This window comes from Natator depressus, chromosome 13, assembly GCF_965152275.1.
Source record: "Natator depressus isolate rNatDep1 chromosome 13, rNatDep2.hap1, whole genome shotgun sequence".
Taxonomy (NCBI): domain Eukaryota; kingdom Metazoa; phylum Chordata; order Testudines; family Cheloniidae; genus Natator; species Natator depressus.
The window spans coordinates 41386573-41412050 of record NC_134246.1 but is presented as its reverse complement, the minus strand read 5'-3'; the positions used below and the strand labels follow the sequence as shown (position 1 = coordinate 41412050).

The 25478-nt window shown below is 47.0% G+C and overlaps 1 protein-coding gene and 1 gene segment (V, D, J or C); one reads left to right on the top strand and one right to left on the bottom strand.

Annotated features, from left to right (window-relative positions):
* Nucleotides 1-213: 213 nt before the first annotated feature.
* LOC141997807 (zinc finger and SCAN domain-containing protein 32-like) lies at nucleotides 214-2040 on the bottom strand. Its single transcript, XM_074970244.1, has 4 exons — nucleotides 2022-2040; nucleotides 1443-1540; nucleotides 941-1346; nucleotides 214-311 (listed from the first exon to the last, which is right to left on the bottom strand). Exons 3-4 carry the CDS (start codon nucleotides 1341-1343, stop codon nucleotides 253-255), a joined length of 462 nt encoding a protein of 153 aa, XP_074826345.1. The 5' UTR covers nucleotides 1344-1346; nucleotides 1443-1540; nucleotides 2022-2040; the 3' UTR covers nucleotides 214-252.
* Nucleotides 2041-2713: 673 nt separating this feature from the next.
* LOC141997195 (T cell receptor alpha variable 9-1-like) lies at nucleotides 2714-5133 on the top strand. The segment is given in 2 exon segments: nucleotides 2714-2750; nucleotides 4748-5133. Coding segments are annotated over 2 exon segments (423 nt in total).
* The last annotated feature ends 20345 nt before the right edge of the window (nucleotides 5134-25478 follow it).

Sequence of the window (25478 nt, the reverse complement as noted above, 5' to 3'; positions counted from 1 at the left end):
ATATTGGTTTGATCCTCCAGCAGTCTCAGCATTGAATCCTGCCTCCTCTCATCACGCTGCCGCCACATTTGACCTTCAGCCCTGTCTTCAGCCCGCCACTTACTCTCTTCACCCCGCCACTTACTCTCTTCAGCCCGCCACCTCTCCTCCCGGTCATTCTGTGCTTTCCTGCACTCTGACATTATTTGCCTCCACGCATTCGTCTGTGCTCTGTCAGTGTGGGACGACAGCATGAGCTCGGAGAACATTTCATCACGAGTGCATTTTTTCTTTCTTTCTAATATTCACTAGCCTCTGGGAAGGAGAAGATCCTGTGATCATTGAAACACATGGAGGAGGAAAAAAGCAGGGACAGCGGTATTTAAAAAGACACATTTTATAAAACAGAGGCTACGGTCTTTCAGGGTAAACCTTGCTGTTAACATTACATACATAGCACATGTGCTTTCATTACAAGGTCGCATTTTGCCTCCCCCCACCGCGTGGCTACCCCCTCAACCCTCCCCCCTCCCCATGGCTAACAGCGGGGAACATTTCTGTTCAGCCACAGGCAAAGAGCCCAGCAGGAATGGGCACCTCTGAGTGTCCCCTGAAGAAAAGCAGCCTATTTCAACTATGTGACCATGACTGATATCTCACTCTCCTGAGGATAACACAGAGAGATAAAGAATGGATGTTGTTTGAACGCCAGCAAACATACACTGCAATGCTTTGTTCTACAATGATTCCCGAGTACGTGCTACTGGCCTGGTGTGGTAAAGTGTCCTGGAGTGGTAAAGTGGTAAAGTGTCCATGGAGGACGCAATAAGGCTGCCCTCCCCAGAAACCTTTTGCAAAGGCTTTGGGAGTACATCCAGGAGAGCCGCGAATGCCAGGGCAAATTAATCCTTTCACATGCTTGCTTTTAAACCATGTATAGTATTTTAAAAGGTACACTCACCGGAGGTCCCTTCTCCGCCTGCTGGGTCCAGGAGGCAGCCTTGGGTGGGTTCGGGGGGTACTGGCTCCAGGTCCAGAGTGAGAAACAGTTCCTGGCTGTCGCGAAAACCGGTTTCTCCGCTTGCTTGCTCTGAGCTATCTACAACCTCCTCATCATCATCTTCTTCGTCCCCAAAACCTGTTTCCATGTTGCCTCCATTTCCATTGAAGGAGTCAAACAACACGGCTGGGGTAGTGGTGGCTGAACCCCCTAAAATGGCATGCAGCTCATCATAGAAGCGGCATGTTTGGGGCTCTGACCCGGAGCGGCCGTTTGCCTCTCTGGTTTTCTGGTAGGCTTGCCTCAGCTCCTTAAGTTTCACGCGGCACTGCTTTGGGTCCCTGTTATGGCCTCTGTCCTTCATGCCCTGGGAGATTTTGACAAAGGTTTTGGCATTTTGAAAACTGGAACGGAATTCTGATAGCACTGATTCCTCTCCCCATACAGCGACCAGATCCCGTACCTCCCGTTCAGTCCATGCTGGAGCTCTTTTGCAATTCTGGGACTCCAAATGGTCACCTCTGCTGATGAGCTCTGCATGGTCACCTGCAGCTTGCCACGCTGGCCAAACAGGAAATGAGATTCAAACGTTTGCGGTTCTTTTCCTGTCTACCTGGCCAGTGCATCTGAGTTGAGAGTGCTGTCCAGAGTGGTCACAATGGAGCACTCTGGGGTAGCTCCTGGAGGCCAATACCATCAAATTGTGTCCACAGTACCCCAAATTCGACCCGGCAAGGCCGATTTAAGCGTTAATCCACTTGTCGGGGGTGGAGTAAGGAAATCGATTTTAAGAGCCCTTTAAGTCGAAAAAAAGGGCTTCATCGTGTGAACGGGTGCAGGTTTACATTGATTTAATGCTGCTAAATTCGACCTAAAGTCCTAGTGTAGATCAGGGCTCAGGGAGTAAATCACCTGGGAAAGTCACTGTAAAAAGATTTCTGAGCTGCCTCTCACTACAGTTCGCGGATTGTGCCGCCAGAGGGCGCTGCAGTACAAGCAGGAATGCTCTCTGTGGTCTGGATAACACATGGGTCTATTTTACCTCTTGGCTTCTTGGGGTCGAGATTGAGGTGTAGAGGCAGGTGAGATTCAGTTCGGCTCTCTCCAAAGCTTCTGCGGGGCTTGGCTGCTAGATCTCGGCTCTGCCTGGGGCCACTGGGAGAGAAAACCAACAAGAGAATTAATTCAGTGGGCGTGAAACTTCGAAGGGAGCTTAGGGATAAATTCCCTCTTGCCAACAATCCCCCTTCTGTTCTGTGCTTGCAAGAGCCAGGGAGAGAAAACGGGAGAACGCAGGGGGACAGGATGCACAGAGAGATACCGGAAAATGTGAAATCTTACTCAAGTAAAACAACAATCAGCACAATGGCTGAGCCCGGAGTTGGTACCCTCCTAGTTCCACCAAAACCTGTGTGTCTTGTCTCCTCTGCAAGGATCAGGCTTTTCCTCTGTGTCTGGACCAGGTGAAAGCCAGCGAGATGGGAGCTCTTAAACTACAGCTGCAACCCAAAAGAGAGAGTTATCTTCTGATTGAAGAAAATTAACTATCCAGTGATGCTTTCGCTGTACCTGTGACTGTGAGCGACTCCTAGGGAAACTACTTCTCTCTGTATGTTGGTCTGTCTCTCTCTCTGTGTTCTTTAAATGAGCCTCCAAACTGTCTCAGCATGTCCGGGAGAGGTGGTCTCAGAGGATTCAGAGAGAGTTAATCTCTGTGGAAATTCACCACCGAGGATGGCATTCAGCTCCTTACAGAAGCAGCAGCTCTTAGGTGCCCCTCCAGAGTGATGGTTTGCCTTCCTCACCTTATGGTAGGCCTGCCTCAGCTCCTTTGTCTTCACTCTGCACTGCTGCATGTCCCGATCATAGCCCTTTTCGCACAAGCCTGAGAAACCTGCCCATATGTGTCGCGATTCCTAGGGGTCTCTCGCAGCTGCGACTGAACAGACTCCTCTCCCCATACACTGATCAGCTCCAACAGCAACATTGGTCCCAGCGGGAGCGTGTTAGGCGCGATAGCCAGCCATGCTCACCTGCGAAGACACTAGGACACCTCTCCACGCTGAGCCAGCAAGCAGGAAATGGGATTGAAAATCCCCGGGGCTTGCAAGGGGGAGGGGCAGGTTGGCGGCAGGGCAGCAGAGTTAAAATCGCTGACCAGAGCGGCAGCATGGGAATTGTGGGACACTTTCTGGAGGCCAATAAAATTGAAAAAAACAGGGATGGTGTCTACACTGGCTGTTTGTTGACAATAAAGGGAGGGAAAAGACAAAAGTCTCTCACATTGCATCCGATGAAGTGAGCTGTAGCTCACGAAAGCTGATGCGCAAATAAATTGGTTAGTCTCTAAAGGTGCCAGAAGTACTCCTTTTCTTTTTGCCAATACAGACTAACACGGCTGCTACTCTGAAACCTGTCACAGGGGTGGAAGTTTTTTGTTGCCAAACTTGGTCTTTTTTTCTAGAAAAGTCCTGTCGCAGTGTGTACGCTGTCGCTGTTTTGTCGCCAAAAGGTAATTTTTGGTGACAAAACTTGCCAGTATAGACAAGACCGAACCGTTTCTGCTACTAAAATTTTCTAACAGTAAAATTATTTTTGCCACTTGGGGGCGATGTTGCCTCGGACAATAAAACAAACAACACAGTATTTTTCTGGCCGGTGAGTTCCCTCCTCTCCCACCACAGTCCCTCCACCACCCCGGTAACCTTTCAGACAGCTTCCATCTCTGGCCGCACCGGTTCGGAGGCGCTTTAGAGAGTGGCGGCATCACTCCGGCGCAGGAAGAGAGGCGCTGCACCAAAGAGACACAATAGGCCCTTCTAAAGCATCATCTTAGGGGCAAAGTTATTATTCTTCCCTTCTCTTCTCTGCAGAACGACGATCAAAGAGAAACTCGTTCTTGCTGTTGGTGACACCATCTCGCCCTCGGTCCCATATTCTGGGAAGATCCAAGGATGCCTTTATCTTGGGTCACAGCTGTCCTGATGCTGTCTGTTCTAAGTCAGTGATTCCATTCCTCATCCTGTTCCCATTGTATTCTTCCAGCTGCTAACCCTGTCCGCATAATACGATATTGACAGTGCCTAAAATCGTGTGGGTGCTTATTATATCTGCGCTTATATGTCTGTATTATACATGGAATTATAATACATTATATCTGTGCTTATGTAGTATGTCTGTGTTATGCATGTATTGTATTTCCATTATATCTGGGTGCATCTATTATGTATACGTTATGTCTGCACCTACTGTATTTCTATTAGAACGGATTTTAAATAGGATATTCCTATGTCTTCTCTTACCTATTAAATTTCTATTATATCTGAATGTATGTACAGTATGTTTGTATCACGTCTCTCTCCATCAATGGCATTTATTTTATCTGAGCGCATGTATTATGTATTTATTGTGCCTCCCTGTATCTAATATGTTTCTATGTACTCTTTCTGTTACGTTACTTTATATTGGTGTTATTATTATATCTGAATGTATCTAATATGTTTATATCTGTATCTATTGTCTTTCTATTATATATGAATGTATCCATAATGTGCTTATTATTTCTATTATGTTTCTATTCTATCTCAATGAAACTATTTTATCTCTATATATTTATCATGTTGCCATTATATATGTGTCTGTTATGTGTACATTTACTTGTGTATCGAGTTGCTATTATGTCTCTATGTATATACTGTGTATCTATTTTGTTGCTATTACATTTAAGTGCACGCAATACGCTATTTTCTTCCCCCCTCCCCCCCGCAGGACAGAGCAATGGAGACTCAGTCACCCAAACCAAAGGCAGCGCCCTGATCTCCCGAGGAGAATCTGTGGTTGTTAACTGCACCTATGAGGCTGTTTCTCCCTCTCTCTTCTGGTACGTGCAGTTCCCCAGCCAGCCCCCCAGGCTCTTCCTCAGGGACCTGGGAAGGGAGGACTCGGATGAAGGGATCAGAAAAGGGTTCGATGCCACCCACGATAAAAAGCTCAAATCCTTCCACCTGTGGAAACCGTCCAGCGAACTGAGCGACTCCGCGACCTATTACTGCGCCGTGAGAGACACAGTGACACGGATCGGCAGGGGAGCTCAGCAAAAACCCCCCGGGGGCTGTGGCAGGAATCGCTGGTTCCTGGGAGCGACTCGGGGATGAAGGGTAGGAATTCTGCAAGGCCTGGACCTGGAACAGACATCTATCTCTCACACAAACCAGCAGCACACAAGCCCTCCTCCCCCATCTAGTCCGTCCTCCAGCCTGCATCGCCTCCTTCGGATCCCGCCTAGGATTGCAGGATGCACCGGACAGGTCATAGAACAAAATTCACCATCAGCTCAGGAAACCAGGAATGAATGAATGAATGGAGCTGCGTAATCTGTCTAGGAAATAAAAATTAAGTAACTCCTCCCCAAACCAAACCGTACACAAATAGCTAGCTAGATATTGATTATTATTATTTATTTGTGTTATGCTAGCACCCAGAAGACCCCAGTCATTGACTAGAATCCTATTGTGCTAGGTGCTGTACAAAGACGGAACAAAAAAAAACAAACAAACCATTCCTTGCCCCAGGTGCAAGGCAAGAAACAACAGGTGGAGACATACAAGGAAACCATGAAGCAATAGTGCCTAAATCAGGGGTTCTCGTACTGGGGGTTCTGACCCCTCAGGGGGTCGTAAGGTTATTATGTGGGGGTTGTAAGCTGTCAGCCTGCACCCCCAAACCCCGCTTGGCTTCCGCCATTTATAATAGTGTTAAATATAAACATGTGCTTTTAATTTATAAGTGGGTGTTGCACTCAGAGGCCTGCTGTGTGAAAGAGGGTCAGCAATACAAAAGTTTGAGAGCCACTAGTCTAAACAGGTAAGACAGACACAGGGTGGGGGAAGGGGTATAATATATGTGCAGGGCTGTCAATTAATTGCAGTTAACTCTAATGATTAAGTAAAAAAATTAATTGAGGTTAAAAATTACGATTACTCACTGTTTTAATCACACTGTTAAGCAGTGGAATACCAATTGAAATGTATTAACTTTTTTGGATGTTTTTCTACATTTTCAAATATATTAATTTTAATTGCAACACAGTACAAAGTGCACAGTGCTCACTTTATATTATTTTTATTACAAATATTTGCACTGTAAAAATTATGAACAAAAGTAATGGTATTTTCCAATTCACCTCATACTATTTCTTTTGTTTTTTTAGTGCAAATATTTGTAATACAAATATAAAGTGAGCACTGTAGACATTGTATTATGTTTGAAATTGAAAACAATATATTTGAAAATGTAGACAACATCCAAAAATATTTAAATACATGGCTGTCTGTTATTGTTTAAAAGCACAATTAATCACACAATTAATCTCGATTTTTTTTTAAATCTCTTGAGAGCCCTATTATCAGCCAATATTTACTGTCAATGCATGCACTTTGCCACTTGGGGCAGTGCTGTGGTAGAAAACTAATACAAAGGACCATATTCTTCTGCCTCACGCTCTCTGCCTTCCTTTGAACACCCCCAGTCTCTGCCCTTCACACCAGCCCATCCTCGGGCTGCCTCCCTGCAGAGAAGAGACAGTCATGCCTGTGCAGGCCACTCTGCAGCTCTGTGGGTTATCCTGGCAGGCAGCAGCTTTGACACAAGAGACACAAGGTTTTTTTTGTTTTAAGGGCCTAACGTGGGAGATTTTTCTCTTCACCTGCCAGGTCGTCCTAGCTGGGTTTAGGGTCCAGTACATTTGTGTCCCAGCCTCCCGGAAAACCTCACCATGCTGTCACACTGGATCACAGCTGCCTTCCCAGTGTTTGCTCTGAGTGAGTGAGTGAGGTTTCCTGCCCCAGTTCACTGATTCAGATTAGTATCCTGTCCGTGGTTGGGACAGGGGTTGGGGTTTGGGAGCAATGGAGTGATTGGCCCCTAAAGGCTTGTAAAGGGTGAATTTGGTGCCAAAATCTCTTTCCCAGGTGGCCCAGGCAGTGCGGAGATCCAGCAGCGGTCTCCGCAGGCGCTTCGGAGGGAGCTGGGTAGAACCTCACCTGCTCTCACCCCTCTGTGACAAGGGAGTGGATATTCTGGTTATTCCCCAGCCAGAGGCCTGAGTTTATAGTTCAAAGACTCATAGACCTGGCTTCCAGCCCTGACCTGGAGGGGACTCTGAAATGGAGCCAGTGAACAGGAGCAGCTAACAGGGGAGTTTGGCAAGGGAGTTCTCCAGGTGAAGGAGGAGTGATTGCAGGACCCTTGGGGTAAGTTTGTTGTCTGCAGTGTTTGTGGCATGATTGCTGCTTGACTGAAATATACTGTGTGGTCTGTTTGTTTGGGGGACCATGTGCTGACCATGTGTGTGCTGAGCCTAGCGGCCTGCTAGGCGAGGCTGAGAGTTAGGAGCTTCTTGAGGAGGCATCCAATCAACCCTTAACCAGGGGGTGGAGATACTCAGGCAGAACAGGGCTTTAAAAAGCTGCTTCTAAGTGACCAGAGGAGCTAGCGAAAAGGGGAGTTTGGCAAGGGAGTTTACAGGGGGAATGTGAGCAGGGGCTAGATACACCTAACATTCTTTGCACTAAAAGGTCAAAACACCGATTGATAAAAACAAAGCACCAACAAGGGAACCAGCTGCAGGAGTAAAAAGAGAATGCAGGCAGAAGTCCAGCAACAGAGCAGGAGCTATCCAGTTTACTGCAGCATGTCTGATTACCTGCCCTATGGGCTGGTGGCGTATGTATGCATTCGGTGCAAGGAGCTCCTGGCCCTCAGACACCACATATGGACTTTGGAGACGAGGGTGGCCGAGCTGGAGGAGCGGAGGGAGACAGAGAGGTACAAAATGAGACTTTCCAGGTCACAGTAGTATGGTCCCACCCCCAGTCTGACAGCCTCTGTGCTGTTGAGGAGGATGAAAGCCTCAGGGAAGGAGAACATCCAGCTGTAGCAGAGGGAAACGATCCATAGTTGGGACCCTCCTCTCAGATGATGTTGTGGTATCCTCTCGCACTGAGGATACTTCTCCGAGGAGGGAACTCCAGTTATTGGGAAGAGACAGGTGGGCAATTCAGTCATTAGAGACATAGATAGCTGGGTTTGTGATGACCGGGAGAACCGCATGGTGCCTGGTGAGAAGGCTGTGGATCTCTCAATACATCTAGATAGATGTATGTACAGTGCTGGGGAGGAGCCGGTGGTCATGGTGCACGTAGGTACCAGCGACATAGGGAAGGAGAGGAGAGAGGTCCTGAAGGTCAAAGTTAGGCTTCTAGGTAAGAGATTCACGTCCAGAACCTCCATGGCAGCATTCTCTGAGATGCTCCCAGTTCCACGCACAGGGCCAGCTAGACAGGCAGAACTGCAGAGTCTCAACGCAGGGATGAGATGATGGTGTAGGGAGGAGGGGTTTAGATTTATTAGGAACTGGGGAAGCTTTTAGGAGAGGGGGAGCCTGTACAGGAAGGATGGGCTCCACCTAAACCAAAATGGAACCAGATTGCTGGCACTTAAAATTAAAAAGGTCGTAGAACAGTTTTTAAACTAAGGGCTGGGGGAAAGCCGACAGGTGCGGAGGAGCATGTGGTTTGAACATCCCTTAGGGGAGGATCTATAAATGGAGATTCCCTATGTCCTAATACGTAGGAGAGGATGGAAAATGATAAAATACAGGGAGGATCTGATGAGAAAAAGTCAAATGAAAAAAAGTCCCATTCAAGTACGTCATGCAATAGGGGACAGCCAAAAAATGACAAGTTTTTAAAATGCTTATATACCAATGCTAGGAGTCTAAATAATAAGATGGGTGAACTAGAGCACCTCATATTAAATAAGGATATTGATATAATAAGCATCACAGAAACCTGGTGCAATGAGGATAATCAATGGGACACAGTAATACCAGGGCACAAAATATATCAGAAGGACAGAACAGGTCGTGCTGTTGGGGGAGTGGCACTATATGTGAAAGAAAGCGTAGAATCAAATGAAGTAAAATGAACTAAATTGTACTATAGAATCTCTATGGATAGTAATTCCGTGCTTGAAAAAATAAGAATATAGCAGTAGGGATATATTACAGACCACCTGACCGGGATGGTGTTAGTGACTCTGAAATGCTCAGGGAGGTTAGAGAGGCTATTAAAATAAAAAACTCAATAATAATAATGGGTGATTTCAGCTACCTCCATATTGACTGGGTACATGTCACCTCAGGAAGGGATGCTGAGATAAAGATTCTTGACACCTTAAATGGCTGCTTCTTGGAGCAGCTGGTCCTGGAACCCACCAGGGGAGAGGCAATTCTTGATTTAGTCCTAAGTGGAGCACAGGATCAGGTTCAAGAGGTGAATATAGCAGGACCGCTTGGTAATAGTGACCATAATATAATTAAATTTAACATCCCTGTGGTGGGGAAAACTCCACAGCTGCCCAACACTGTAGCATTTAATTTCAGAAAGGGGAACTACACAAAAATGAGGAGGTTAGTGAAACAGAAATTAAAAGGTACAGTACGAAAAGTAAAATCGCTGCAAATTTCGTGGAAACTTTTTAAAGACACCATAATGGAAGCTCAACTTAAATGTATACCCCAATTAAAAAAACCTAGTAAGAGAACAAAAAAAGAGCCACTGTGGTTAAACAACAAAGTAAAAGAAGCAGTGAGAGGCAAATAGGCATCCTTTAAAAAATGGAAGATAAAGCCTAATGAGGAATATAGAAAAGAGCATAAACTCTAGCAAATGAAGTGTAAAAATATAATTAGAAAGACTAAAAAAGAATTTGAAGAACAGTTGGCCAAAGACTCCAAAAATAATAGCAATTTTTTTCTAAATACATCAGAAGCAGAAAGCCTGCTAAACAACCAGTGGGGCCACTGGACAATTGAGATGCTAAAGGAGCACCCACAGACGATAAGGCCATTGTGGAAAAACTAAATGAATTCTTTGCATCAGTCTTCACTGTTGAGGATGTGAGGGAGATTCCCAAACCTGAGCTATTCTTTTTGGATGACAGACCTGAGGAACACTCCTAAATTGAGGTGTCATTAGAGAAGGTTTTGGAACAAATTGATGAACTAAACAGTAATAAGTCACCAGGACAAGATGGTATTCACCCAAGAGTTATGAAGGAACTCAAATGTGAAATAGCAGAACTACTAACTGTAGTCTGTAACCTATCATTTAAATCAGCTTCTGTATCCAAATGACTGGAGGGTAGCTAATGTGACGCCAATTTTTAAAAAGGGCTCCAGAGGTGACCCTGGCAACTACAGGTCGGTAAGCCCCACTCCAGTACTGGGCAAATTGGTTGAAGCTATCGTAAAGAACAGAATTGTCAGACACACAGATGAACATAATTTGTTGGGAAATAGTCAATATGGCTTTTGTAAAGGGAAGTCATGCCTCACCAATCTAGTAGACTTCTTTGAGGGGGGTCAACAAGCATGTGGACAAAGGAGATCCAGTGGTATAGTGTATTTAGATTTTCAGAAAGCCTTTGACAAGGTCCCTCACCAAAGGCTCTTAAGCAAAATAATCAGTCATGGGATAAAAGGGAAGGTTCTCTTATAGATCGGTAACTGGTTAAAAGATAGGAAACAAAGGGTAGGAATAAATGGTCAGTTTTCAGAATGGAGAGAGGTAAATAGTGATGTCCCCTAGGGATCTGTACTGGGCCCAGTCCTATTTAACATATTCATAAACAATCTGGAAAAAGGGGTAAATAGTGAGGTGGCAAAATTTGCAGGTGATACAAAACTACTCAAGATAATTAAGTCCCAGGCAGACTGCGAAAAGGTACAAAAGGATGTCACAAAACTGGGTGACTAGGCAAGAAAATGGCAGATGAAATTTCATGTTGATAAATGCAAAGTAATGGACATTGGCAAACATAATCCCAACTATACATATACAATGATGGCATCTAAATTAGCTGTTACCACTCAAGAAAGAGCTCTTGGAGTCATTGTGAATAGTTCTCTGAAATCATCCACTCAATGTGCAGCAGCAGTCAAAAAAGTGACCAGAATGTTGGGAATCATTAAGAAAGGGATTGATAAGACAGAAAATATCATATTGCCTCTATATAAATCCATGGTACTCTCACATCTTGAATACTGCATGCAGATGTGGTCGCCCCATCTCAAAAAAGATCTGTTGGAATTGGAAAAGGTTCAGAAAAGGCAACAAAAATGATTAGGGGTATAGAATGGCTTCTGTATGAGGAGAGATTAATAAGACTGGGACTTTTCAGCTTGGAAAAGAGGCGACTAAGGGGGGATATGATAAAGATCTATACAATCATGAGTGGTATAGAGAAAGTAAATAAGTGTTATTTACTCCTTCTCATAATACAAGAACAAGGGGCCACCAAATGAAAGTAATAGGTAGTAGGTTTAAAACAAACACAAGAAAGTATTTTTTTCATGCAACGCACTGTCAACCTCTGGAACTCCTTGCCGGAGGGTGTTTTGAAGGCCAGTACTATAACGGGGTTCAAAAGGGAGCTAGATAGATTCATGGAGGATAAGTCCATCAATGGCTATTAGCCAGGATGGGCAGGGATGGTGTCCCTAGCCTCTGTTTGCCAGAAGCTGGGATTGGGTGACAGGGCATGGATCACTTGATGATAACCTGTCTGTTCATTCCCTTTGGGGAACCTGCCATTGGCCACTGTCAGAGAACAGGATACTGGGCTTGATGGACCTTTGGTCTGAGCCAGTATGGACGTTCTTATGGTCTTATGTTCTCTCCCCAGACAGAAAGTCCAGCGCGCTGGCCCTGCACAGAGTGAGGGTGGCAGGCGCAGAGGTGTATTACTGTGCTTGGAGCGACACAGTGTGACAGTCAGGGGCTGCCACCATGTAATAACCAACCCATTTTCTGGCCGGCGTGTGGGTGCAGAGAGGGGAGTGGAAGGGGGCACAAGGACAGAGAAACGCCCTGGTGACAGGGATTTTCAGAGGCGCCTAGGAGAGTTAGGGGCGGGATCTGGTCACCATACTTCATTTTCACGTGTCAAGGAACTTCTAGTAACTAGTTTTGCCACAAGGGGCGCCAGTGCTTTCCAAAAACAATACCCTAATAAAAGGCACAACAGCACCGTTGCTGTCCTACCCATAGGCTCCAACTTCTCCTGAGGTGAGCAAAAACCAGGCAGGGGTTGCGGGGTATGTGTGTCTGTAAACTAGTAGGGGCTAAAGGGGTTACACCGTACAGGACCTACTGGTGTCTCTGCTGGGACCTACAGTTGGTTCCACTGTTTGCTCTAATCCAGGATTTTTCGAACTGGGCAATTGTGGGGAACTGGATTAAACAAATTTCACTGCAACGTATGAAACAATCCGAAGGGCAAAACTCCCATTCCCTCTGATAAAAGCCTGGTACGGCCGTGTTCTGGCAGGAAAATTATACTATGTAGAAAAGGCAGGTACATATAGTGTGTGTGTGGGCCGGGAATGCTGCAGTGAAAAGGGCACACATAAACACACAGAGACAAGGGGGGTGAGGTAACACACTGCATAGATACATACACAGGCAAATGCTTTGTAACACCAGGCATTGCCTTGCACCAGTTATAACCACTATTTTTTCTGTACAGTCTGATTGCAAACTATCAGGAAATCCGATTCTGCTAAGGTATTTCCCCCACTAGTTTATGCAGAGTAGCTGTAGCCCTGTCAGTCCCAGGATATCAGAGACACGAGGTGGATGAGGTAGTATCTTGTACTGGACCAACTTCTATGGAAGATAGTGTGTCTCCCAAGCTTCTCTCTCTCACCAACAGAAGTGGATGCACCTACACAAGGTGTTACCTCACCCCTTGTCTCCCGCTAGTTTAGGCCTTTTGCCACGCTGGGGCAGAGTTGATCTAGAAAAACACACCAATGAGATGATTCGGCTCTGTTCTTGCCCTGAGTATTTTCCTACCAGCCAGCAACCTCCTCCCTCAAACTCTGCCCCTCAACCGCTCCCATCTCGTGACAGCGACATCCCGAAGCATTTACAGAGCACAGAAGGTGAAGTTAGGTCAATGTTATTCAGCTATATCGCAGCTACGACACAGAGATACCGGGTACATTTCTAGAGGCACCTTCATGGGTATAACATTCTCACCTTCTCTAAACTGAAGCAACAAGACACGAATATGCAAATTCTTATTGGTTTAGGAATTAGCTCTGTTTCCTCGAAGAATCTTTCAGTCCAGGCATGACTCTACCTTGGCTCTCAGCTGTGATAATCGTGTCTGTTCTAAGTGAGTAAGATTGTATTCCTCAGACTTCTCACATTTTATGAAACCATATCTTTAATCATGTCTTCCCCATTGAGGTTGTTTCAATGCCTAAAGTCACGAACTTGCTTATATTATGTCTAATTGTATCTAGTTTGTATTATCTCTGTGGGTCATTGTTTTCTCTTATATCCCAGTTTAAATGTGGTTTTATTTTATATCTGATTGCATCTATGTGTGTATTGTCTGGGAGTGCCAATATTCTGTTTCCATTATATCCGAATTAAATTATGTTTCTAGTGTATCTATTACGTTTATATTGTCTCTCAGTGCATTCCTTACCTTTCTATTATCACCAAGGGACTCTACTCCAGTTCTGTTTTGACATCGATCATGTAACGTTGCGCTGTTTCTCTCTGTTACGTGCATGTTACCTGGGAACACAAGTGCTGGAATTAGGGGTGCTGCCGCATCCCGCGGCTGGGAGTACTCATAACAGCCCAGATAGATGGCTTCCGCCTTCAGAACCCCCACTAGGAAAACTGTTCCAGCACCTCTCTCCGGGAGTGTCTCAGATCCGGTTCTGTTGTATCTGAGTGTGTCCGTTCTGCTCTGTTCCCCCCACAGAGGGCACGTATGGAGCAGACTCGGTGACCCAAACTGACGGCAGCGTTACCATCTCCCAAGGGGACCCGGTGCGTCTGAACTGTACCTATCAATTTTCTCTCACTGCTAACGTCGATCCCTTCTGGTACGTGCAGTCCCACAGCCAGCCGCCCAGGCTCTTCCTGAGGGACCTGGGACGGGAGGACTCGGATGAAGGGATCAGAAAAGGGTTCGATGCCACCCACGAGAAAAAGCACAAATCCTTCCACCTGTGGAAACCGTCCAGCGACTCGAGCGACTCCGCGACCTATTACTGCGCCGTGAGAGACACAGTGACACGGACCGGCAGGGAGCTGAGCAAAAACCGCGCAGGGTCTGTGCGGAGCAGCGGGGAGGCGGGCACTGGGGTCGACTCGGTGGCAGAGAGCGGGGGCGGGGAGTCTGCAAACTTTGAACTTGGAACAGAAATCTCTCTCTCTCTCTCTCTCTCTCTCTCTCTCTCTCTCTCTCTCACACACACACACACACACACACACATTTACTTTAGCTCTCTGTGTTTCGCGGCTTTGCCCTAACCCGGAGCGTTGCTATCTCAGAAATGGCGGTGAATGTCATGAATCCCTAAAGCAGGTAAAATCAGGGAAGACCAGAACACATCCACCCGCACCACCTCCCATGAGCAAGTCTGGTGAAAGCTGCCCCTAGGTCCATTTTGGAAGAGAAGTGCAACCAGACAGTTAATATCCCTCATACTAAACCAATTAATCCACGAACTCGAGCATGATCACGGGTGAGAGGTTCATATCCAGAAAACCAGCGGGCGCTGTGCAGTTGAGGAACCTTCTCCAGCCCAGTATACAGAGACAGACAGAAGAGCCTTTAGACGACCTCCCTCACCTGCTGCATCAGAAAAATGCCCCCTCTCTGCATCGGAAAGGCTGTTTTACCGGCAAAGGTGTAAACAAATCGGCTGAAACAATTTCCCATTTTTGTGAACACATTTTACCGCTTGGAGGCGGTGTGGCGCTAGGTAAATAATAAAAGTAAGAGCGTTTTTCCGTGCCGTGTTCTCGGCCCTCTCTCCTGACACCAACCCAGCCCCCTTTGTCTTCCCCACGCCCCCACCCGTTTCTGACAGTACCGCTGAGGAGGATTTACAGAGCAGAGGGAATCACTCCTGTGAAGCTGGGTTCATGCTGCTGCGACAAGTGTCAGCTTCTACTCACAGATGCAACATCCATTTTAAGGCACCTTTTACCGGACAGAACCCTTGCCTTTCCGAAACTGGCGCTGCTCGACACGCAGAGGAGAGGCGATAGGAGGATTAGCTCTGTTTAGTCAAAGTATCGTTCAGCCGAAGGATGTTTCTGACTTGGCTCTGCGCTGTTATAGTCACCGCTAGTGAGTAACAGTCAGTGTGTTCCCCGCGCTGTTATATGCTATGGAGCCATGTCTCCTTCCTGCCTTCATCGTCTGGTTTGTCTGAACGGCTAAGATCGCGAAGTGCTCATATTACATCCGATCGCATCTAGTATGTTTGTATGGCCCAGGAGGGTTAATGTTTTCTGTTGTATCCGAGTATAAATATTCTATTTCTGTTAGAGAGGATTGTACGTCTTGTGTGTGTGTTGTCTCTGAGCCCCAATATTCTTTATTATATCGGAGCCTAAATGTTACTTTTTCTCGCATGGTCTCCCAGGGCACACTTCGTGTCTCTATGAGTGACTCTTCCGCGTTTCTATTGTATCTACGTGTTTATCTACCATGTTTTTGCTGCGCTGTTTGTACCGGTTACATGCATGTTGTCTCGAAGTACGTCAGCTCCGTTCTAGGGCGTCTGCTCTGCTCTGTTCCCCCCACAGAGAGCACGTATGGAGCGGACTCGGTGACCCAAACTGACGGCAGCGTTACCATCTCCCAAGGGGACCCGGTGCGTCTGAACTGTACCTATCAATTTTCTGTCCCTGCTTATCCCTTCTGGTACGCGCAGTTCCCCAGCCAGCCCCCCAGGCTCTTCCTCAGGGACCTGGGAAGGGAGGACTCGGATGAAGGGATCAGAAAAGGGTTCGATGCCACCCACGATAAAACGCACAAATCCTTCCACCTGTGGAAACCGTCCAGCGAACTGAGCGACTCCGCGACCTATTACTGCGCCGCGAGCGACACAGTGACACAGACCAGAGGGGGAGCTGAGCAAAAACCGCGCAGGGAGGGGATGTGCGGAGCAGCAGGGAGGCGGGCACCTGGGTCTGGGGGTGACTCAGGGGCCGAAAGAGGGGAAGTCTGCAAACAATGAACTTGGAACTGAAATCTCTCTCTCTCTCTCTCTCTCTCTCTCTCTCTCTCTCTCTCTCTCTCACACACACACACACACACACACACAGTTTAGCTCTCTCGGTTTTCCTTCTTTGCCGTAATCTGGAGTTTTGCCATCTCAGAAATGATGGTGAATGTCACGAATCACTAAATTGCGTAAAATCAGGAAAGACCAGAACACATCCACCCTCTCATGAGGAAATCTGGTGAAAGCTGCCCCAACCCTGTTCTCGAAGGAAAGTGTAACCAGACAGCTCACTGTCACTGAAACTAAATCAACAAAAAGACACGAACTCTGCCTTGATCATGGTGGAGAAGTTCATATTCTTTAGGAAAACTGGTACGGAGCAATTGAAGAGTCTTCACTGGCCCAGGATACATTGATAAACAGCGAGTCTTCACCGGAGACACCAGGTCTTGCATCAGAAAAATACTGTCTCTACTGGCAAAGGTGTAAGAAAAACTGCTGAAGCGATTTCCCGTTTCTGATCACACTTTGCCGACGGGGGCGGTGTGTTCCTAGAAGATAAATAGGTTTCAGAGTAGCAGCCATGTTAGTCTGTATCCGTAAAAAGAAAAGGAGGACTTGTGGCACCTTAGAGACTAACAAATTTATTTGAGCATAAGCTTTCGAGAGCTACAGCTCACTTCATCGGATGCATTCAGTGGAAAATACAGTGGGGAGATTTATATACACAGAGAACATGGAACAATGGGTGTTACCATATAGACTGTAACAAAAGGGATCAGGGAAGGTGAGCTATTACGGGGGGAGGGGGGAACCTTTTGTAGTGATAATCAAGGTGGGCCATTTCCAGCAGTTGACAAGAACAGTAGGAGGGGAAATAAACAAGGGGAAATAGTTTTACTTTGTGTAATGATCCATTCACTCCCAGTCTTTATTCAAGCCTAAGTTAATTGTATCCAGTTTGCAAATTAATTCCAATTCAGCAGTCTCTCACTGGAGTCTGTTTCTGAAGTTTTTTTATTGAAGGATAGTCACTTTGAGATCAGAAATCGAGTGACCAGAGAGATTGACGTGTTCTCCGACTGGTTTTTGAATGTTAGAATTCTTGACGTCTGATTTGTGTCCATTTATTCTCTCCCCCACTCTCCTGCTGGTAATAGCACTCCAGCCCCCCATTTGAAAAGCACTTGCAAGCTGGGATAGCTACCACACTGCACTGCTCTCTGTGGCCATCGCAAGAGCTGCCAATGTGTCCACGCCACTGTGCTGGTAGCTGTTAGTGTGGACAGATTGCAGCGCTTTCCCTACTGTAAAAAGAAAAGGAGGACTTGTGGCACCTTAGAGACTAACCAATTTATTTGAGCATGAGCTTTCGTGAGCTACAGCTCACTGCATCGGATGTAGTGAGCTGTAGCTCACGAAAGCTCATGCTCAAATAAATTGGTTAGTCTCTAAGGTGCCACAAGTCCTCCTTTTCTTTTTGCGAATACAGACTAACACGGCTGTTACTCTGAAACCTTTCCCTTCTGCGCTTGATGAAGGCTGGATTAACTCAAAGCGCTCTACATCTGCAAGTGTAGCCGTACGGTTAGTGAGTAACATTCAGTGTTCTCAAATTTGTTACATTCTATCGAACCAAGTATGCATAGTGTCTTCATAATTTATTTTAAATGCTGAAGATCAGGAAGTGCTTATATCCGATTGTATCTATTATGTTTATAGTCTCTCTAGAGTGTCAGTGCTCTTTTGATTATATCTGAGTACAATTATATTTGTATTATATCTAATTGAAGGTTTTGTGTTTGTGTTGTCTCTCAGGGTTTGGCTACACTTGCACGTTAGAGTGCATTAAAGTTGGGGATTGGTCCTGCTTTGAGCAGGGGGTGGGACTAGATGACCTCCTGAGGTCCCTTCCAACCCTGATAGTCTGTGATTCTGCGATTCTATGATTAAAGCAGCCCCAGGCGCCCTAACTCATGACCCATCCACACTGGCAAGGCACGTAGCGCGCCTGGACTCTGCAGCTGGAGCGCTCCTGGTAATTCACCTCCATAAGAAGCATAACGCTTGCTGCACCTTGGCTGAAACGCCCCCGTGTCAGTGTGGACGCCGTGTTGCATTACTGTGCTTTGATCGGCCTCCGGAAACGTCCCATAATCCCCTGAAGTCAAGTTGCCACTCTTGTCATTGTTTGGAATCAGCTGCAGGAATGCGGATATCCCCTTTCAAAGCTCTGTTTCCCACAGCCGGCTGCTCATCTGCTCCGGACAAAGCACCATTAGCGTGGAATGCTGTGCGAGAGAGCGGAAGGCGGGGGTAGGGGGGTCTGCTGCCGTCTGAACTTACAAGACAGCATGCTGACATGCTCTCAGCCCCCCAAAACCCACTCTCTCTCCCCCCACATACACACTCCCTGTCACACTCCACTCCCCACGCCCCCCATTTGAAAAGCATGTTTCAGCCACTTGCATGCTGGGATAGCTACCACAATGCACTGCTCTCTGAGGCATTGCAAGAGCTGCTAATGAAGCCATGGCAGTGCACTTGCAGCTGACAGCATGGACACACAGCAGGGCTTTCCCGCTGCTAACTCACAGCGCTCCACATCTCAAGTGTAGCCAGGCCCTGAGTGTCAATATTCTCTATTTTATTGGAGTTTAGATATTACGTTCCTGTTGCATCTGAGGGTGTCTATTTATGTTTGCATGGTCTCTCAGGACATAGTTTGTGTATCTACCACGTTTGTATTGTATCTGTGTTTATCTATCATGTTTTAGCTGTGCTGTTTGTATCTGTTACGTGGACGTTGTCTGGGAGTGTATCATCTCTGGTTCTGTTATATCTGAGTGTCTCTGTTCTGCCATGTTCCTCCCACAGAAGGCACCTATGGAGCAAACTCGGTGACCCAAACTGAAGGCAGCGTTATCTCCCAAGAGGAGCTGGTGGTCTGAACTGCACATGTCAGATTTCTGGGTCTCCCATCCCCTTCTGGCACTTGCCATATCCCAATCAGCACCTCAAAGTCTTCCTGAGGGATGTCGGATGGGAGGACTCAGATGAAGGGATCAGAAAACTGTTCAGTGCCACCTACGATAAAAAGAACAAATCCTTCCACCTCTGGAAACCGTCCAGTGAACTGAGCGACTCTGCGACCTATTACTGCTCCATGAGAGACACAGTGACAGGGAGCGGGAGGGGGGGGGCTGTGCGGAGCAGCAGGGATGCAGCACTGGGGGCGACTCAGAGATAGAAATGGGGGAGGTCCGCAAACATTGAACTGAAAATAGAAATATCTCTGTCTCTCTCTCTCTCTCTCTGTTTTTGGAGGGGGGTGAGAGAACCTGGATTTGTGCAGGAAATGGCCCACCTTGATTATCATACACATTGTGAAGAGAGTGGTCACTTTGAATGGGCTATTACCAGCAGGAGAGTGAGTTTGTGTGTGGGGGGGTGGAGGGTGAGAAAACCTGGATTTGTGCTGGAAATGGCCCAACTTGATGATCACTTTAGATAAGCTATTACCAGCAGGAGAGTGGGGTGGGAGGAGGTATTGTTTCATGGTGTCTGTGTATATAATGTCTTCTGCAGTTTCCACAGTATGCATCCGATGAAGTGAGCTGTAGCTCACGAAAGCTCATGCTCAAATAAATTGGTTAGTCTCTAAGGTGCCACAAGTCCTCCTTTTCTCTCTCAGACACATTCTGTGTGTGTGTATTTACATTCTTTTCCCTAATCCGGCGTGTCACCAGATACAGACTAACAGGGCTGCTACTCTGAAACCTGTCACCATGCAAGGCACTGAATTTAGCCATATGGAGTGGAAATCTATCAAGTTCATGAAAAACTCGTACAGATACAGACAGACATCATCTTCCTTTCCGAATGCAAACAGATGGACATCGTACCAAAAGGACTGAAGGTAAAAAATCCATTACAATCTACACACCACACAGACTGTGCTGACAGCTTGTGCCACACGCTCTCAAAGAAACTGCGGAATCACCTGATCAACATCCTCTACAGCAAACAGGGAAAGATTAAGAATGAGCTCTCAAAACTGGATACTTTCATAAAAAACCAAACTTCCACACAGACTTCCTTGTGGCTGGACTTTACAAAAACTAGACAAGCCATTTACAACACACACTTTGCTTCTCTACAAAAGAAAAAAAGGACACTAAACTATCTAAACTACTACATGCCACAAGGGGCCACAACAGTGGTTCCCTCAACCCACCCAGCAATATTGTTAATTTATCCAACTATACTCTCAGCCCAGCAGAAGAATCTGTCCTATCTCGGGGCCTCTCCTTCTGCCCCTCCACCCCCACGAACAGGATACAGTTCTGTGATGACCTAGAATCCTATTTTTGACATCTCCAACTCAAGGAATATTTCCAACACACCTCTGAACAACATACTAACCCACAGAGACCTTCCTACCAACACTACAAAAAGAAGGATTCTAGGTGGACTCCTCCTGAAGGTCGAAACAACAGACTGGACGTCTACATAGAGTGCTTCCGCTGATGTGCAAGGGCTGAAATTGTGCAAAAGCAACATCACTTGCCCCATAACCTCAGCCGTGCATAACACAATGCCATCCACAGCCTCAGAAACAAGTCTGACATCATAATCAAAAAGGCGGACAAAGGAGGTGCTGTCATCATCATGAATAGGTCGGAATATGAACAAGAGGCTGCTCGGCAGCTCTCCAACACCACTTTCTACAAGCCATTACCCTCTGATCCCACTGAGGGTTACCAAAAGAAACTACACCATCTGCTCAAGAAACTCCCTGAAAAAGCACAAGAGCAAATCCGCACAGACACACCCGTGGAACCCCGACCTGGGATATTCTATCTGCTACCCAAGATCCATAGACCTGCTGTCAGGGCGCCCCATCATCTCAGGCATTGGCACCCTGACAGCAGGATTGTCTGGCTATGTAGACTCCCTCCTCAGGCCCTACGCTACCAGCACTCCCAGCTATCTTCAAGACACCACTGACTTCCTGAGGAAACTACAATCCATCGGTGACCTTCCTGAAAACACCATCCTGGCCACTATGGATGTAGAAGCCCTCTATACCAACATTCCACACAAAGATGGATTACAAGCCGCCAGGAACAGTATCCCCGATAATGTCATGGCAAACCTGGTGGCTGAACTTTGTGACTTAGTCCTTACCCATAACTATTTCACATTTGGGGACAATGTATACCTTCAAATCAGCAGCCTGCTATGGGTACCCGCAAGGCCCCACAGTATGCCAACATTTTTATGCCTGACTTAGAACAACGCTTCCTCAGATTTCGTCCCCAAATGCCCCTACTCTATTTGTGCTATATTGATGACTTCTTCATCATCTGGACCCATGGAAAAGAAGCCCTTGAGGAATTCCACCATGATTTCAACAATTTCCATCGCACCATCAACCTCAGCCTGGACCAGTCCACACAAGAGATCCACTTCCTGGACACTATAGTGCTAATAAGCGATGGTCACATAAACACCACCCTATACTGGAAACCTACTGACCGCTATTCCTACCTACATGCCTCCAGCTTTCACCCAGACCACACCACACGATCCATTATCTACAACCAAGCTCTACGATACAACGCATTTGCTCCAACCCCTCAGACAGAGACAAACGCCTACAAGATCTCTATCAAGCATTCTTACAACTACAATACCCACCTGCTGAGGTGTAGAAACAGATTGATAGAGGCAGAAGAGTTCCCAGAAGTCACCTACTACAGGACAGGCCCAACAAAGAAAATAACAACGCCACTAGCCATCACCTTCAGTCCCCAACTAAAACCTGTCCAGTGCATCATCAAGGATCTACAACCTATCCTGAAGGACAACCCATCACTCTCACAGATCTTGGGAGACAGGCCAGTCCTTGCCTACAGACAGACCCCCAACCTGAAGCAAATACTCACCAGCAACCACACAACAGAACCACTAACCCAGGAACCTATCCTTGCAACAAAGCTCGTTGCCACCTGTGCCCACATATCTATTCAGGGGACACCATCACAGGGCCTAATCACATCAGCCACACTATCAGAGGCTCGTTCACCTGCACATCTACCAATGTGATAGATGCCATCCTGTGCCAGCAATGCCCCTCTGCCATGTACATTGGTCAAACTGGACAGTCTCTACGTAAAAGAATAAATGGACACAAATCAGATGTCAAGAATTCTAACATTCAAAAACCAGACGGAGAACACTTCAATCTCTTTGGTCACTCGATTACAGACCTAAAAGTGACAATTCTTCAACAAAAAAACTTCAAAACCAGACTCCAACGAGAGACTGCTGAATTGGAATTAATTTGAAAATTGGATACAATTAACTTAGGCTTGAATAAAGACTGGGAATGGATGGGTCATTACACAAAGTAGAACTATTTCCCCATGTTTATTCCCCTCCCCCCACTATTCCTCAGACGTTCTTGTCAACTGCTGGAAATGGCCCACCTTGATTATCACTACTAAGGGTTCCCCCCCCTCCCCGTTCTCCTGCTCATAATAGCTCACCTTACCTGATCACTCTCCTTACAGTGCGTATGGTAACACCCATTGTTTCATGTTCTCTGTGTATATAAATCTCCCCACTGTATTTTCCACTGAATGCATCCGATGAAGTGAGCTGTAGCTCATGAAAGCTTATGCTTTAATAAATTTGCTAGTCACTAAGGTGCCACAAGTACTCCTGTTCTTTTTACAGATACAGACTAACACGGCTGCTCCTCTGAAACCTGTCATCTCAGAAATGTTGGTGAGTATCATGAATCACCCATTAAGGTAAAATCAGGAGAGACCCAGAACACATCCACCCTCTCATGAGCAACTCTGGTGAAAGATGCCCCCAGCCCTGTTCTTGAAGGAAAGTTCAATCAGGCCATTCAATATCACTAAAACTAAACAAATAAAAACACACAATCCATGCCATCGCCAAGAAGCTCATATTCTGAAGGGGAAAAATTGGTACTCAGCAGCTAAGGAATCAAAACTTGCCCAGCATAAATAAATAGACAGAAAGTGAGTCTTTACCAGATCATCTCACTTCTTGCCTGAGAAAAATACCCACTCTTTCAGTGACAAAAGGAGATTTACTGGCAAAGCTGTAAGAATATCTGCAGTAAACATCTCCAATTTGTGAACACATTTTGCCACTTGAGGTCAGTGTGGTGCTAGATAAATAATACAAGCAACAGCCCCATTCTTTGCTTTCTCCCCTCTCCCAGCACCAACCTAGTCTCCTTGCAAGGATGGCTCCAACTTGGCTCTCTGCTCTTATAGTCACAGCTATTCTAAGAGAGTAACTGTAGTGGGGTGGTCACCCTGCTCCGGCCCTGAAGGGGTTAAAAGCAGCCCTGGAGAGGGCTGCAGCTGGGAAAAGCTGAGTGAGTAGCTGACCACAGGTGTGGCGAGCTCAATCAGCGCCCAGCTGGCCCTGAGAAAGGGGCTGGGGGGCAGGAGCTGAAGGAGTCTCACTCTAGCCTTGGAGTGGGAAGGGCTGGCTGCCTGGGAGCAAGGTACCTGAACTGGAGCAGTGCTGGGGAAGGGCAAAGGGAGCTGGGCGCTCCAGCCTGGTAAACCCCCAGGCTGCAGGCCTTGGTGAAGGCCTACAAAGGTACTGGGGCTGCAGAGGGGCAGCCTGGGAATAGGCAGAGGCAGCAGGTCCTAACCCCTTGCCAATGATGAGCGGCCATTACACTGCAGTCTGCCCAGTGAGAGGGGGTTAGATGATGGCTGGCAGTAGTCCCTGAGGCAAGGTGGGTTTAGAGGGTTGGGGGTTCCCCAGGGAGGGGAGACCCAGAGTGGGGGGGTACTGTTGGGGCAGAACCCCATGGTAAAGGGCACTGGGGTCTGGGAGGGACACAGGGCCAGCGGTGGGCAAGTCACCAGCCTGCAGAGGGCGCTCTAAAGGCGGGAAAGAGCTAATTCCCGGATGACCAGCAGGAGGCACCGCACCTGTGAATCTTCGCATTGCTACAGTAACGGTCTCCGTCTCAGCTTCGTTACATTCCACGGAACCATGTCTTCCTCCTGTCGTCATCCTTTATTTTGTTTCAGTACCAAAAATCATGAAGTGCTTATATCCAATTGTATCTATTATGTTTATACTCTCTCTAGAATGTCAACATAAGAATGGCCCTACCTCGGTCAGACCAAATGTCCATCTAGCCCAGTATCCTGTCTTCTGACAGTGGCCAGTGCCAGGTGTCCCAGGGGGAATGAACAGAACAGGTAATCATCAAGTGATCCATCCCCTGTCACCCATTCCCAGCTTCTGGCAAACGAAGGCTAGGGACACCGTCCCTGCCCATCCTGGCTAATACCTATTGATGGAACTATCCACCATGAATTTATCGAGTTCTTTTTTGAACCCTGTTATGGTCTTGGCCTTCACAACTGTCATGGAGTCCCTGGGCGATGCTCTGGAACTGCTCCCCATGAAGCCAGGCAGGACTCTGGGGCAGTCGCCTTTCTGTGAGCAGCCTGTCTTCAGGACACACAGCTCACACGGCTTCCACCTTCCTGGGTCTGACCTCGGAGCATTCAGCATCCTCTGTCCCTCCGTGCGCTTCCCACAGCGAGTCCGCCCAGGCGGCGTCCTGGGGAAGCCAGAGGGTCCTGCCCCCCAACTCCGCAGTCAGACGTGACTCTCAGCCAGCCAGTAAAACAGAAGGTTGATTAGATGACAGGAACATGGTCTAAAACAGAAATTGTAGGTGCAGAGAACAGGACCCCTCAGCTGGGTCCATTTTGGGGGGCAGTGAGCCAGACAACCACGTCTGCACTTCACTCCATGTCCCAGCCAGCCCCAAACTGAAACTCCCTCCAGCCCCTCCTCCCCTGGGCTTTGTTCCTTTCCCAGGCCAGGAGGTCACCGGATTCCTGTGTTCTCCAACTCTTTAGCTCTCACCTTGCAGGAGGGAAGGGCCAGGCCATCAGTTGCCAGGAAACAGGGTGTTGGCCATTCTCTGTGTCCAGACCCCTGCACACACCTGCCCTCTAGGGCTCTGCAATGATCATACACCCTTACCCCACCAGCTAGATACTTAAGAACTGCATAGGGGAAACTGAGGCACCCCCACACTATTCAGAGGAAACATTAAGAACAGTCCCACTTCGTCACAACAACATCCTCTGGCAAGGAGTTCCACAGGTTGACTGTGCATTGTGTGAAGAAGTACTTCCTTTTATTTGTTTTAAAGTTGCTGCTCATTAATTTTATTTGGTGACTCCTAGTTCTTGTGTTATGAGAATGAGTAACCAACACTTCCTTATCTACTTTCTCCACACCAGTCATGATTTCATAGACCTCAATCATATCTCCCCTCAGCAGTCCCTTTTCCAAGCTGAA